Source organism: Galleria mellonella, unplaced genomic scaffold, assembly GCF_026898425.1.
Source record: "Galleria mellonella isolate WM207_F2 unplaced genomic scaffold, CSIRO_AGI_GalMel_v1 utg213, whole genome shotgun sequence".
Taxonomy (NCBI): Eukaryota; Metazoa; Arthropoda; class Insecta; order Lepidoptera; family Pyralidae; genus Galleria; species Galleria mellonella.
In genome coordinates, this window is record NW_026442039.1 from 2,924,509 (window position 1) to 2,940,302 (window position 15,794).

The 15,794-nt window shown below is 35.0% G+C and overlaps 1 protein-coding gene across 1 annotated transcript in view; it reads left to right on the top strand.

Moving 5' to 3' along the window:
• The window catches only part of LOC113511894 (protein qui-1), a 146,445-nt gene that overhangs the window by 97,081 nt on the left and 33,570 nt on the right, over positions 1 to 15,794 (top strand). The window contains exons 6-12 of the mRNA XM_052894470.1: positions 4,472 to 4,626; positions 6,357 to 6,525; positions 7,257 to 7,416; positions 7,704 to 8,448; positions 9,156 to 9,299; positions 11,443 to 11,643; positions 13,647 to 13,825. Coding sequence (XP_052750430.1) covers positions 4,472 to 4,626; positions 6,357 to 6,525; positions 7,257 to 7,416; positions 7,704 to 8,448; positions 9,156 to 9,299; positions 11,443 to 11,643; positions 13,647 to 13,825 — 1,753 coding nt within the window. The remainder of the gene's footprint in view (positions 1 to 4,471; positions 4,627 to 6,356; positions 6,526 to 7,256; positions 7,417 to 7,703; positions 8,449 to 9,155; positions 9,300 to 11,442; positions 11,644 to 13,646; positions 13,826 to 15,794) is intronic.

Below are 15,794 nucleotides of genomic sequence, written 5' to 3' on the forward strand. Positions count from 1 at the left end.
GCATCCGTTCTGAGCGCTAGATAGGATCTTATTCTCGTACACATGACGAGAGATCTTAGCGCTCAGAACGGATGTTAACGTCTTATATATTGTCGTAAGACAAGTGATGGGGCGATATTTAGATGGATCCGCGGTATCGTCCGTCTTAGGAGCTAAATGAGTGATCCCGGTTGTAAGGAAGTTCGGGAGCGCCCTGTTTTCGAGGGCACTCTGGAATTGCACGGCTAAGGTCGCATGGCTGGCCGAGAACGCCTTTAACCAGTAGTGCTGCAATCCGTCGATCCCCGGACTTTTCCAGTTCGGAGCCCGACGGATCGCGGCAGCCACGTCTTCCTCCGTAATGGCAATGGCGTTCATCGGCGTTATTCGAGCACATGCTTCCTCAACATCGTGCATCCATGCGCCCTCCTCATGTTCCACAGGTTCAGACCACAGCTGTCTCCAGAAGGCGACGAAATTGGCTGTTTCGGGTCTTTGTCCTGTGGGCTGTAGTTTTGGGCGCTCCAAGTTCCTATAAAACTTCCGTTGATCACTCATAAAGAGGCTATTCTGTTGATACCTCTCAACCCTCTCAGAGTACCGTCGGAGTCGCTTCCCCCATGCAGCGATCTTCTGCTTCAGTTCATCTATGCGCTCCGTAAGTTTGTGCCCGAAGTCCGGCTGGAACAGACGTACACCTGTCCCAGCAAAGGCCTCTTTTACGGAGCGCATAATTCTCGGGCGTGTGTTGCCCTCCCTGAAGCAGAGCAGTCTACCAATGAGGACTCTGGCCTGGGCGATCCGTCGTTCAATCCTTCTTTTCCAGGCTGGTTTCATATTATCCCTTTGGATATTACGTCCAGCCCGGGGCATTTTTGCGCCGGTATATCGGCATACTGCCAACGCAGCGCCAAACAGGATTGAACTCGTCTCTCCCAGGTCACCGCTGCCCTCAAGGTACTGAGGCAGCAGTCCATTTGTGGCCTCAATGGCATCCCGCGTCGCCACATTTGGATATATCCGGGGAAGCTTCGGTCTCTCTTCGAGGGGAGTTCTTCGGATCTCTAGAATCGCCTCCTCTAGTATGCTCCTCATATGCTCTATATCCTGGGAAGTTGTTCCGTCCGCATCCGCTTCTGAAAGCGTTTCGGCAACCACCTCTACGCTAGGTAGCACGTCTGAGATGGGTTGCTCTACGGTCGCGGAGTTTGCTTCTGGAACAACTTCACTTCGCAATCGTTCGAGTTCGGTCGCGCTAAACATACCAGAGCGCTGTATGTACCGAACTCTGTCGGCTAGGTTCTGTTCCGAGATTATTTTTATTTTTATTATTATTTTTTTTTTATTTATTTATTATGCGGACGACATGGTCTTGCTGAGTCCGTCAGCCAATGGTCTTAGAAAACTAATTGAAATATGTGAACAATATGCAAAGATACATCATTTAACATATAATGTCAATAAATCGGAAATTATTATTTTTAAATATGGAAAGGGACCTGAAATTTTGCCAAAAATTAATTTATGTGGGAATACTTTAAAAATAGTTAATAAATTTAAATATCTTGGACATATGTTGACAGAAGATCTGAAAGATGATAGCGATCTGGAGAGACAAAGGCGTAACATTGCATGTAGAAGCAATATGCTGGCTAGACGATTTAACCACTGTTCGAAGCTAGTCAAATTGACATTGTTTAAGTCTTATTGTCAGGCTTTCTACACCACCCAGTTATGGTATAGTTATACGAAAAGGGCTTATAACACACTGCGTGTGCAATACAATAACGCATTCCGAGCGATGCTCAACTTGCCATGGCGGTGTAGTGCGTCTGGCATGTTTGCAGAGAACAGGGTTAATGATTTTTTTGCTATTTTACGTAATTATAAGGCAAAATTTCATGACAGATTAATGACAACAAGTAATAATATTGTAAAGACTGTATTTCTCACAGCATACCTGACGACAAGAGATTTTATAACGAAATAATTTAAATTGGTATTTTATAATTGATGTATATTTTAAAAGTAATAATAACAATTTATTTAATTAATAATATAAAAATGTTAACTATGGGTATATACCTGAAAATAAAGAGATTTATTTATTATTATTTATTATTTATTTATTACGATAATTCGGAATTACAGAAAACATGGTCTATTAGTTTTAAGAAACCACGTATGTAGGTTTATATTAATGCTATATACACTGAGACTATTTAACTTGTATTAACATCATGCGAGAAGTATTTTTTTAATTTACATTCGATGTTATTATAATTTGTAATTGTACGATTAATATTGTTTTTTTATAAATGTAAAAGTTTGTGAAAATAATAGTTTTTCGGGTAGAGCAAAAATACCATTATATGTTTAACTTAATAACACTTTTCTATAAAATAAATTAACAATTATTAAGTGATATTGTATCTACACAAGATATAAATTTTGATTTTGGTTTTAACTGTACAAATTAATTGATTGATTGATGATATGATATTACACTTAATATTGCTATTTCAAAGACCTACCACTATCTAATCTTGTACATATATTCACAACTATTGAAACCCAAATAATACGATAAATCCACCAATATATGATTATGTAGAATACTATATATATACATTTAAGTCTTTTCTCAAACCCGGGCATCTGCGAACGACTTCATCATTTCCTTTAGATGGCTTTCCTTTTTATAGTTTTTCTGGTTCACCTGTTACTATCCGATAATACTTCAAGAAGACTTTGATCATACTTATTCGTCCTATCTATTACGCTATAAGAGTTTACGAGCGTTCTTCCTTACGAGTACCGGCCGATTACTCAGTGGGATCGTAAAATAAATAATTTATCAAGCTCTCTTGGGCTTCCTTTCACACCGCTGTAGGTGCCTGAAGGACCTATACTTTATCTTTTATTACGACGACGAGGGACTCAAACGGAATAATCCACGTTATAGTTTACTTTGCATACAATAAGCAAATGAATACAACGACAATAATCGCTAGATAAAATTTCTGAGTAATTAAATATTAAATACCAATGCTTGTAAAATTACTGTTAGGATTTATCTACGTCGTAAACAGAAGATAAAACTTAAATCCACATATATCTAATGAATTATGTAGAATTGAGAAAGCCGATCACGATACTAGTTTAAAGATTTTGAAAGGACTAAAAAATTTATTTTTTAATTTTTTTACATATTCTTTTTTGTATTATTTTGGATATTTTAACGAGATATTTTCGTAATAGATAGAGCTCGCTCTCATGTTAGTCCCATATTAACTTTATTACCATCAAAATTGCATCCATGTCACCTGGTATTGAGCCATGAGCATCCATGGGCGGCGGTATTTACGTAACATCACGTAACCCGTGTTTAAAAAACATGTTTTCTTTTTTATATAGTTATATCTTGAATTATATTACTACCCACATTTGGCATATTCAGCCTGTTTTATTTAATTGAACCTCTTGCCACATTACATATAAATATTTGTTACGTAAGTGTAAATCTATGGCTCTTATTCCTCATATTTCCATTTTTATTATGTATAATATCTAACCATTTATATAATATCTAACTAGTAATAATATATTCACAAAGTGTATTAAATGTTCCTTGAGATTTTTCTTCTGATAAAAATAAAATCCATTAAGTGAAAGATTAAACAGACAACCGCGTAAATGTTTTACACAAAGGTTTGGGCTGCTATTCATTGTGCCTTTTTTTACACAGTAAGCAGGCAAATGTCTAACAAATATAACCATCTTTTCTTTCCTATTTTTAATATAAAATAAACATACCTTAAGTCCAAGTTTCTTGCTAAAGGTTTCTACGAAGTTAACAAGTGAAGTAATATAAAGAAAATATAATGACAGTAGTTTTGGTTGATAAAAGAAATAGTCAAGTAAATATCAAGACAAAGAATGACTTACTTTTTTATTTGCGTATTTGTTTACTTCATAAATGTTCATTATAATTTAACTATTTCTAAAGTTTACACTTTAGAAATGGTTAAATTACAACTGTTAACTTTTTTTTTATACAACTTAGAGTGGCAAACAAGCTGTCGGCCCATCTGATGGAAAGTGGTAACCGTCGCCTATAGACATGAGCAGTAACATGTACATAACTGAGTGTACTGTTTCGCCCATGATACCTCCTATGCGTTGCCATTCCTGAGGACAGGTGTTATTCCTCTGTACCCAGTAAATTCACGCTATTCAACTATGACATATATTTACCTACTAATTGACTAAGAATAAAAGTATTCCATATTAATGTATTTAGGATCCAGTTTTATTGAAATCCATTTAAGTGTTTAATCAATTAACAAAAAATCCTAACAACCTTCACAAACCTTTACTTTTATAATACTAATATAATTATTGCTGTTATATTTATTATGATAGAGATGTTTACATATTATTAATCGTCCATTAATTGTACTATTTTTGAAACAAAATCGTGTTTTATTAGGTTCAGTGACTTACTCGAAAGGGATGCGGAAAGAAGCAGACTTGGTGAAGTTCAAAAAGTATTCAACACCTTAACGTTAGAAGCTCTAGACAACGGCGCAGACGTTGCCGATCTGTTACGGAGTCCAGTCGAGTACCAGTGTGAATTAGCATTGGGTAAGAGTAATTTTAAACCATGATCGCTGCTCATTCGCAACGAAATGCTATTACATCAAATTGCTATTTATTTATATTTTGCTTCTCTTGATCACACGGAGGATCAGTGATTAATAGATCAACGCAACGCCGCGGAACGTTCTCACGTATTATCTGATCATTCCAAATTTTATCAGTTAAAACTTCCAACAGTAGCTTGAAATTTTATATAAAATATATATAATATTTAAAATTGAGTTTTCCCCGTAACTTCATATGTGCGGATTTTGGAATCGTCTAAAAGTAGACAAGTTCTAGATGGTGTATCAAAATAAAATATACATAAGCTTTTAAGTCAGAGTTTTTGAAATACAGCTGTGATAACCGCTTCCAATTGGGTGGAGTATTTTTCTATGGTGCCGGAACAAACATACAAACAGACAGACAAAAATTCTAAAAAAATATTGTTTAAAAATGATAGAAGCCAGTTCTTTTGCTCTTATTAAGACCACTTATGTTATTTTTTCTTAAATATCTTCTATGTACAGACACCATCCAATTATAATTTTATATATTAGCAAGATTTATAATATATAAAATATAAATAATATATATACTTATACGAGAATAAATGTTTATCTTCAGTGGTTAAAACACTAATTGATTTACGAAAACTTATCGAACTATTTCTTTCATTTACATAAAGCAACCCTTTTTTATCATTAAAGTTATGACACGACATGACTGATATCAATAATATAAGAGTTTTACGACTTTAATAAAACCTGTAACTTTCAGATCTTACAGTCTCATATAATATTCTTATATGTCGATGAACTTTACATAACTAGAACTAGGAAGATCGATTTCTTGTATTAAGAATTCCTTTATAAATAATACTTGGTAGTAACTTCAGAGGCCTATGTCCAGTAGTGGACTGATAATGGCTGAAATGAATGAATGAATGAATTATCTTTGGTTCTTTTTACTTCATATTTCACTATATTAAGATGAATAAGGAAAACATTTTTATCTATGATTATATTTCTTTTAAGAACCGAAACATACAAAAATAGAAAGCAAAGGCTGGTTTCTGTTCTTCCGTTCAGTTTTTATACTTTTAAATATTTCCTACTAATAATTCCTTTATATTTATAAAATTAAATAACGTAAATTGAAGAATCTTCGAAACATTATAGTTACGTTGAGATCCCAGTTTCAATTCTTAGTCTTTTTAATTTTTGAAGAAAATTTTTAAGTACTTAAATATATATGAATACGTAGAAAGATGGAACCCAAATTAACAAAACTTTGCCAGTAATATGATCGTTAAAAGTATTTATGAATCCTCGTAGAAACTGCAAATATCAAATTTAGCGGAAGCGAAGCCGCATAATTTGCTTTAGGTAGCATAACATTATCTCAAGTACATTTTAATATTTGTGAAATCATTTTATAACGACAAAAATGGCAATTCCAGAAAAACTCAGCGTTTATATTTCTTAACTTAAAGTGCAAGAGTGCATGTGCACTTACTGGTTGTGCTAAGATACTATAGCATGGAGTTTTTGAATAAGGGTTATTAAAGATTTTTTGAGGGTTAGCAATGTTCGTGTCATAAGCCTCTTGTGTAAATAGCTGTTCATAGCCTATGGTAACTGTTTCCCATCACATATTTGTCAAAACTTTGGATTATAAAAGAAAACTATTGTTGCTTTAATTGTTTTACCAATGCCAGCTACACTTTACAGAGTTGCTGAACACCGGTAATCATCCGAAGGGAATGATTGTTGTCTACAGAGACATACCAGAATCAGAGGCTGACGACTCGAGACTATCTATTTTAGCGTATGCTAGGTTAAAAGAATTAAAAAGGAAGGTAGAAGACGCGTTACCTGAAAGCCATATCATTCAGTTAGAGTAAGTAGTATGAATCATTATTTCTATGCAATGTTCCCAATAAGTTCACCTCCATACCTTAGATGGTTGCGCATAGCGCGGTTTCAGAGATATTTTCTACCACAAACGCTCAGGTTATAAAATGGGCTCCCTGTCTAGGTTTTTTCGAGAGACTACAGTATGAAGATCTTCAAAACAGGGGTACAGAGACTTCATCAGGGTTAGTAATGCGTGCGTAATGCCCTTGGTATTACAGACGTTTATAGGCTACGATAACTGCTTACCATGAGTTTGGCCGTACGCTGGTTTGCTACCTCAGTGGTATAAAAAAAAATAGGATCACCCATAAACGGAGGTTACGTTAAACGTAAAATCATCATCATCTTCCTACCCTTATCCCAATTATTATTTGGGGTCGGCGCCATGTGTTTTTTATCCATATTACAAAAAGATTTTGCTTATAGTTTTATGGCCAGCCGCCTGCCTGAAGTCAACCCTCTTTGTTAGACGTAAAATGTTATAACAATAAATAAATTAGTGCTACACTGTCGCCAACAACCTGGTTCTTGAGCTAAAATACGCTGAGATATCATTAACCAAAGGCCATTACTCAGAACACCTGGATCCAAGCCAATTTAGTAAAGTTCGTTTCTTAAGTTCATTAAATATTTATATGATAATTTAATGGACTTGTCACTTTAAATATAATCCTGACGATATTATAATAATTTTCAAGTAAATTTTTCATTTAGATCATTATCAGCGGAATCATCAAGAACAGACGCGCCATCAGACAACGACGAAAAATTAAGTCCATTCAGGCAACAGGTGCAGGCCGTGGTGTGTTCCCTGGTGGACGATAGCCTCAGTACCGAACCTGATCAGGGGAAGGGAAGAAAAAAGACTGTACAGGTAAACTAAAAACTAACCTGTTTTTGAACAGTGATTGTAAAATTCTTAATTCAATATCTATATCTCAAAAGTATTTAATCAATTGATGAAACATTATAATTTATGATGACTTTGATCTTAGATCAAACCGTATTATAAAGAATATAAAATGTTGATTACTTCCTCTATTAAAAAAATTAATCAATCGCCAGTATTGTATAGTAATACAGTAAAAGTGTTTAAGAGAACCTTATCAAAACATACTAAATAGACACTGACCTCCTTTATACCTTATGTTTATCTTTCAGGAAGTATTTTTGGAGCACATCACTCATCTTAGGATATGTATAGAACATAATCATTTGTATAAAATAACCGTTAAACAAATTGAAGATATCGCTAAGAATATTCTGAATAATGCTAAGGATAACTATGAAAACAGGACTCGGCATCCGCCAGTTTTAATATACGGTCCTGATGCTTCAGGAAAAACCACTTTACTGACGCATATATATTTTAAGAGCGAAGAAATCTTCGGCAAACCGGTACTGAGAGTAATAAGGTTTTCCGCTGCTACTCCAAGGTCGGCCTACAATTTAGAACTTCTAAGAGTTATGTGCCAACAGATATCAATTATCTTGAACATTCCAGAGGGCTACTTGCCAAAAGACGCGAGTTTCGATCCCTTGTATATAAATAATTGGTTTCAAAGTCTGCTGAGAAGATGCGAGGATATGGAAAATGAGATATTGTTGATTTTTATTGATAATGTTCATAGAGTTAATCCTTTAGAATGTGATATCGTGACAGGGTTATCTTGGTTACCTATGTCGCTTCCAAGGAACGTTTTCCTATTCTGCACTAGTGCGGTGTCGCTCGAGCAATTACAGTTAACTCCAGCTCAAAAGGAAAAGTTTAAAGTTCAAAACAGTTATTACCTCCTAGACGCTATTGAGGAAACCCCGGAAAATCATAGCTACGGAGACTATATTGATGGTGCCTTTGATAACTTAGAAGTCTTCTTCGGTTCTAAAGCGTTTAGTAAATTAGCAAGTACGTATGATTTTATTATCTGTAAAATGATAATCTGGGAATACTATAAAAGCAAATATTACTTATTTACTTTTAATACTTTATAACTAGTGCAATGTCGAACAATGACAATATATCCACAATTATAAAGTGGCAAATCATAGAATGTCATTCCTAAACAAAACTATTTTATACGTATTATGCCAGATTTGAAATATTATTCGTATTGCATTTTATAGTTGTTACTTAGAGGAAGGTTTTTTTGTTTGTTTTTGTTGTTATATTTTATATATTATTCAACAGCAAAATATGACCACGAGTAAAGCCTCGATGTACTGCTGATTAAAATTATAAGTTAAAGGACAAGACACCACCTTGTTTCATGATTGATACTAAAGACATTCTAAAATCACTTTTGTATTTGTCCTTTAATGTAAAATTAACGATAAAATTAATTTTACAGTGAACGTTGTCAATCTTGCAATATTATTGTATATTAAGTCAGTTCAGATATTTATGGAAAAAAAAAATTATAAATGCAATTGATTGATAAGATGAACAGAAAATTGAGAAGAAATGATTTATAAGAATGAAATTTTGTATATGGGTAAAGCCGAGGAATACATAGTTGTAGTCCGCGTAATATTATACATAATAAAATTAATAAACAATTAAATAGTTATAGTACAAGAAACATGCAAATATAAATTAATTGTCATTGTTTCTAGGTTATATAACTTGTTCGGAATTCGGCCTCACTGAACTAGAGCTGTTGGAACTTTTGATGCCCACCAGTAACAGCGAAGCTGTTATAACGCTCAAGGATGCCAACTTCAACTTTTCTACTTTATGTGTCGCCAAATATATGATGAGTAAGTGTTACACAATGCCATCTAGTAACATACTAAGTAAAGCTTACAGTATAATAATAATATACACACTTGATACATTTTTGTTCGTAAGTACATACCCCATGTTGTATAGAAAACATCTAGATCAACACAAACAGACTCATGAATATTGTGTATTTTACGGAAATCGAACTAGCGACCATAGAAGGTAAGGCACTATGTTAAATGGCCATACTACTAAAGTATTTAATATTCAAATTATATTTGACACAACTTTGTAAATCGCGCGGCAACTTCCCTGCCAAAGTACGACGCGCGATTTTTTTTATTTGTACTCCGTTATATGAAAATAGCGCAGTCCACAGCCCGTGTATCAAGCGCCTTAATCTATTCTTTTTAATTAAATTAAGATGTGAAATGGATATTAATTCTCCCCCTGTTTATTAAATTAAGACTTCTTTACAAACAACTAAGCACCTAAGCATTTAATCTACGCCGTCCCAAGTAATCGTTTAAAATGCCTGTCATCTACACTCTGTAGATTAAAAAGACAATATCCGCGTTTATTGGATATCAGATTGACAAAAATAAATTGTTTTAGGTGTCATTAAATAATTTTGCTATTAAATAATCTTTAATAAATTTATTATTATTTAGATAATAATAAGTTATTTAATACAAAATTTAGTTAAAGCGCCTATCTATACAAATATAATAAATACGTCGATGTTTCACAATATAATGAAATAATTGTATTTCATTATGATGATCGCTAATATTTTAAATTCAATGTTATTAAGTTTTTCGTGCCGATATCGTGGACGTTCACAGCAGGAGGATATCGTGGGTATATTACCCCACCGAAATTTTCGTTTGGTCCCGACATAGGTAGGCTGATTATAGAATGGCACAAAGAAGCTGATCAGCTCAATTGTGATGTTTGGGCAATGTACTTACAGAACACTCTTTACTGGGGGGGGGGGGGGGAAGGGAATGCTAGCAATGGAGTTTGACAGCCCCATTGCTAGCGATATTCCCTATTAGGTCGACTTCCACGTGGTTCCCCCTGGAAACCATCGTGAACAATCTTTTTGAATTCGTCACGATGGGCTAACTGACCTGCTTCATCCTCACCTATCATCCTCCACTGGTGCCCCGCCGGTGTATACTGTTAGCGAGGGTGAGGTTACTATTCCATTATCACCCATTAAAAAAAAATTTAATTTAATGTAGACCGTCCGTTGTAAACAAACACTAACTACATTATAGATAGTTTCAGATATTCTTATAATATTAGTTTAATCCCAAGATTTGCTTAATAATCTAATCCGTATGGTGATGGCGTAAGATTACTGTGTATCAGCAATTTTTCGTCTACGATGTCGTGAGAGATGTTTAAGGTGATATAATAACACCAGAGTAAAATAAAATGTATGGTCATATTTATTTTATTGGGCACTCTGCAAAAGTGTGTGTGACCTGGGTTTTCTCAAAATACTGTAATTCTTCAAAGAAGAGGTAAAGAGATTTTTTAGGATCGGTAACGCGCGCGTAATGCCCTTGATATTGCAGGAGTTCATAAGCTATAGTAATTGCTTACCATTAGGTGGGCAGTATGTTTGTTTGCCAGTCCAGTAGTATAAAAAAATCTTAGATTATATAAATAAAGTCGAGTTTCAAAATGGGTCAACTTTTTTTCATTTCATTCGGTTTTTTATCAATGTTCTATATACTTACGCATACAATGTATCTTAACATACATGTTATGTAATAATAAAATTAATATTTACGCATTAAAAAGATGCAGAAATTGTAAGACAAAATACATATAAGAGTTATAAACATATCATTCATAACTATTTATTAAGCAAAATTGTCTAAAAAAAAATTGACCCGCTTTTCTCGAAGCACTTGTTTGGAGACACTCTATCTATATAATCTAAAACTACAGTAACTGCTTACCATTAGGCTTGGGGCAGTGCGTTTGTTTGCCACCTAAGTGGTACAAAAAAAGCCTAAGTTGACTAGAACAGAGTTGTGTAAATACGCCAAGTGTAAGTAGCGGAGTGTGCGTGTGCGTGTGCGTGTGCGTGTGCGTGTGCGTGTGCGTGTAAGTAGCGGAGTGCGAGTATAAGTGCGAGTGTAAGCGTGAGTGGCGGCGCAGAGGGCCTGGTGAGCTGGGCGGTGGTGTCGGGGCGCGGCGCGTGGCGCTGGCGCGCGGGCGCGGCGGGCGCGCGCGCGCGGCGCCGCTACGTGCGCGTGCAGAGCGCGCTGCGCGACGCGCACTCCGACCTCGCCGCGCTGCACTTCGCCAGCTTCCTGCACGACGGCGACGACACCGACAACAGCGAGGCGCAGGAGCCCGGTCAGTTGTGCCCAGTACTTATTTATTTATTGTTACCTGCACTCTACAGATTATCAACAACAAACTCCAACACACTGGGGGGAAAGGGATTTTTAGTAATGGAGACTGAGAATCCCATTGCTAGCAATATACCCAACCAGGTCGACCTCCTCGCGGTTCACCCTGGAAACTATCATGGTTAATTCCTGATGAATTCATCATGATGGGCTAACTGGCCTGTTTTCATTCTCATCTATCACCCTTCACTGGTGCTCCACCAGCGTATCACGTTAGCGCAGGCGGGGTTACTATACCATTTTCACCCATTAAAAAAAAACTCTGACACACTACAATTTATAGGTACATGTCAAATTATTTACAATAATTAATTGTAATAATTAACTATAGAAGATTACGATTATATTCAATTTTCATAAAATATCAATTCTGTAATTAATTCCATTATAGTAAATAGGAAAACAATAATAATATATAAAACAATGTCAATTTCAATTATAACTAAAAATATCAATATATACATTAGAGATATGTCATAGAAAATCCAGGAATATATAAGCTGCATCAATCAATTTTTCTTATCAGCGAAAATGTCAACATCGTCGAACCGAGCAAGCATATCCCCAATCAAGTGCAATGCACGATTCGTGGGTGCATGAGCAGCATGTCTCATACGGGCAAGTGGTTTGTGTAGCAATCTGGGTCGGCGACGAGGGGCTACCGTACCCGTATATACATACATACATATATATTTGTCACGCCTGTCTTCGATTAGGGTAGGCAGAAATTTAGATTTTATCTGCTCAATTGTCAACTATAACTAGCAAATACCCGCGACTTCTTCCCTGTCACTAGACCATGTTTTTTTTAATGATAACCCGCCTGCGCTAGGTATACGCTGGCGAGACACCAGTAAGGCATGTTAAATGAGAATGAAAAGACAGGTTAGTTAGCCCATCGTGATGAAAAAACTAAAAATTCGTCACAATGGTTTCCAGGGGAAACTACGTGGAGATCGACGAGTATATTATTGCTAACAAAAGTACTGTTTGTCCGCATTACTAACAATTTCTTATCCCCGAGGAAAACAATGTGTAACTACGGCGATGCAGTACAGTGTGTAAAAGCACACGGTCCAGTTACACTCGACCGTGTGCTTTCTAACACTAATAAGTCAGCGCTACTTAAATCAATAAAGACATATAAATGAATGAATACAATATAGATACAGTTGTATACAATATAGATAAAGTATCCTTAAATCTGAAATATGTATACGTAATAAATAAATGTTTGTATGAAATCTTTATAAATTCAAACGATAATTTCCCTCTTCGGAAAGCAAGAAAATTTAAACTGACATACTATTTTTTAATACCAGCACATATGGCAATTTATGCCAAATTTTGAAAAACAAGAAATATACGTGTGGTATGTTTATTGTGTCTACCACTCTCGTAAATACACTACGTTTTATTATTCCGTATAATGTCCCCTGGGAAAAGTTGTACAATTTCGCAAATACAAGATAAATTAGGTGCACATAGTCATTGGCGTATTAAGATTATTTTGTTGGGGAAGTCGACCTTTACAAGGCGGTACATATGTACTCTTAGACATATTTTTACGCATATCTGAAAGCTCTATTCATGTCCTGGAATGGACATCAGACAATTTTGTCTATTCTATATTCGAATCTAATTTTGCTGGATTTTGTTTCATTATTATAAATATTTGCCGTGTGTGCCCGGCATAGAATGGGCCACCCCTTCTTTTCCCGTGAATGTCATAAGAGGCGACTAAGGGAGGGCGAAGGATGGGCAGCAGCGTCCCTCTAAAAACATCTCTAAAAGCCTAACTTCGGTTGCCAACCCGTCTGCCAAGCGTGGAAACTACAGGCAAAACTCCCCTTATCGGAAAGGCTTATGTCCAGCAGTAGATAGTTAACGGCTAATAAAACAAATATATAGATAAAACTGTTGTCTTATATAATATGAATATACCAGGATGCGTGGATGATGACGACGCGCTATTGGACTCCACTCCTTTCCACTCAGCAAGCAGGACAGCTGCAGCATTCACACAGCGCCACGTTGAGGAGTCTTGGCTACATCTTCTCCTCGCTGGGGACTTCTCAAAGCTTAAAGACCTAACAGTGTGCAACTTTGATTTCCTTCTTGCTGCTGTAAGTATAAAAAAAGGTTATCCATCCAAAGGTTTCGTGGAAGAGATCACGTTTAGCGATAAGAGCGTCCATTATTTTCTCTGTATAGCCTTTTCTTGTAACTTCTTTTTTTGTGATTTAAATAATTAAAATTGTTAAATTACTACTCTGTAGAAAACAAAAAATTAAAATACTAATATAAATTAAAAAAAATAAATAAAGGCAAATAAAATAAGGTGCCGAGATACAATATTTTAGTCCCTAGGAATGTTGATACATGAAGCACAGTGGGCATCATAGCTCTGAAGTTTCCATGATGCTGTCTATGTTCAATAGAGCCTATTACAAATAGCAAAATACACGTTCATTACCTTTATTGGTTCTGTAAGTTGCAAATAAACACGGTAATCAAATAAAATGTTAAAAAATATTCTTAACATCAGCAATTTGTTATTCCCCATTTGATTTCGATTACGGAAATCTTGAAACAGTCCCCATTTGTTTTTATTAGTCATTCACTAAATCTTATAAATGTAATAGTCTACTAAATCTTATAAATGTAATGACGTAACGAGGGCCGCTAATCGAGAGGACAGGAAAAACTACGAGATAAGAGAAAAAAAATAGGATAAAACTACTTCCATTTGGTGACCGGCTCGGTTTTTGTTGGCATTGGCATAATAAAAGGGAACATTTAGTTCGAATTAAAATCAATTAGTGTACCATGTTACATCAATATTGGGTTACAAGATTCATTTATTCCTTTGGTTTAGTTGTAGGGGACAAAGATAAGATTTTTCTGTGATAAAAAGATAAACCATTCTAACTTGCCAAATAGAAAAATAGAAGGGATTTTATCAATATACTTATTTATAAAATTATGTACATATTAAAAAAAAAACAGATTTAAAAACATAAAAAGGCATAATACTGAATCAAATTACCTATTGTTTGGTCTTTATTCAATCCTTATTCAAATTCACAAGTCAATTCAACTCTAAATTTTTTTTTATTTATAGGTACTTAATGATTTTTAATACCTACGTGTTCTTTGCTACTAGTACATTCTGATATACGGAAATATCATAAAAGATTTCCTCATACAACTTCTTAATAAGAAAGATCATTCGACGATAGCATAGAAAAACAAAATTTGCGCTATTCTACTGATTCCACTGACAAATCAAATTTTCGCGCAGCATACTTCATTACTGAGGGTCGTGATTCCCCAGTGAAATCACAATTTCTTTGATGATATTACGTTACTTATTTCTGTGTTTAGTGTTATTGAGAGTAAAATTGCTATTTTGTAAGATTTATTCGATCCATATATCAATACAATCAAGGCCGTGTGGTCCTAGCATAGAATAGGCCAACCCTTCCTTTCCCATTTATTTATTTATTTTAAAATTAATTTAATTTATAAAATTACTTACCACACTTACAGTCTCCCAAAACCTGTAGTGAGCCATAGGTTTATTTTACAAACTTAAAAATTTTGTACAACATTTTAAAAATATATCTATTTTGTCATTAAATATATCAAAATCAGGCTGCTGAGCAATCAGAGAATTGAGCAGAGAAATAGCCTGATAAGTGGGAGCAAACTGAAATTTGTGTCGTAAGAGGCGATTTAGGGATGGCAAGGGTTGGGCAGCAGCGTCCCTCTTAAAATATCTCTAAAGTCTAACTACGGTTGCCAATCCGCCTGCCAAGCGTGGTAAATACTGGTAAAACCCTCCAATAGGGAGAGGCTTATATTCAGCAGTGGACAATTAAAGGTCGATATGATGATTATGATGTAACAATACAACCGATTAATTCCTTCAAACATTAAATAATATTTGGTAATCAGTGATATTTGGAAATACTATGATATTAATTTTTTCATTGGTTCATATATTAGTCCTATTGTCGATTGGAAGGTAGTTTATTTGGTAAAAATAAATTTAAATTTAAAACTTAATTATATTCCCTTTTTGTTTATATG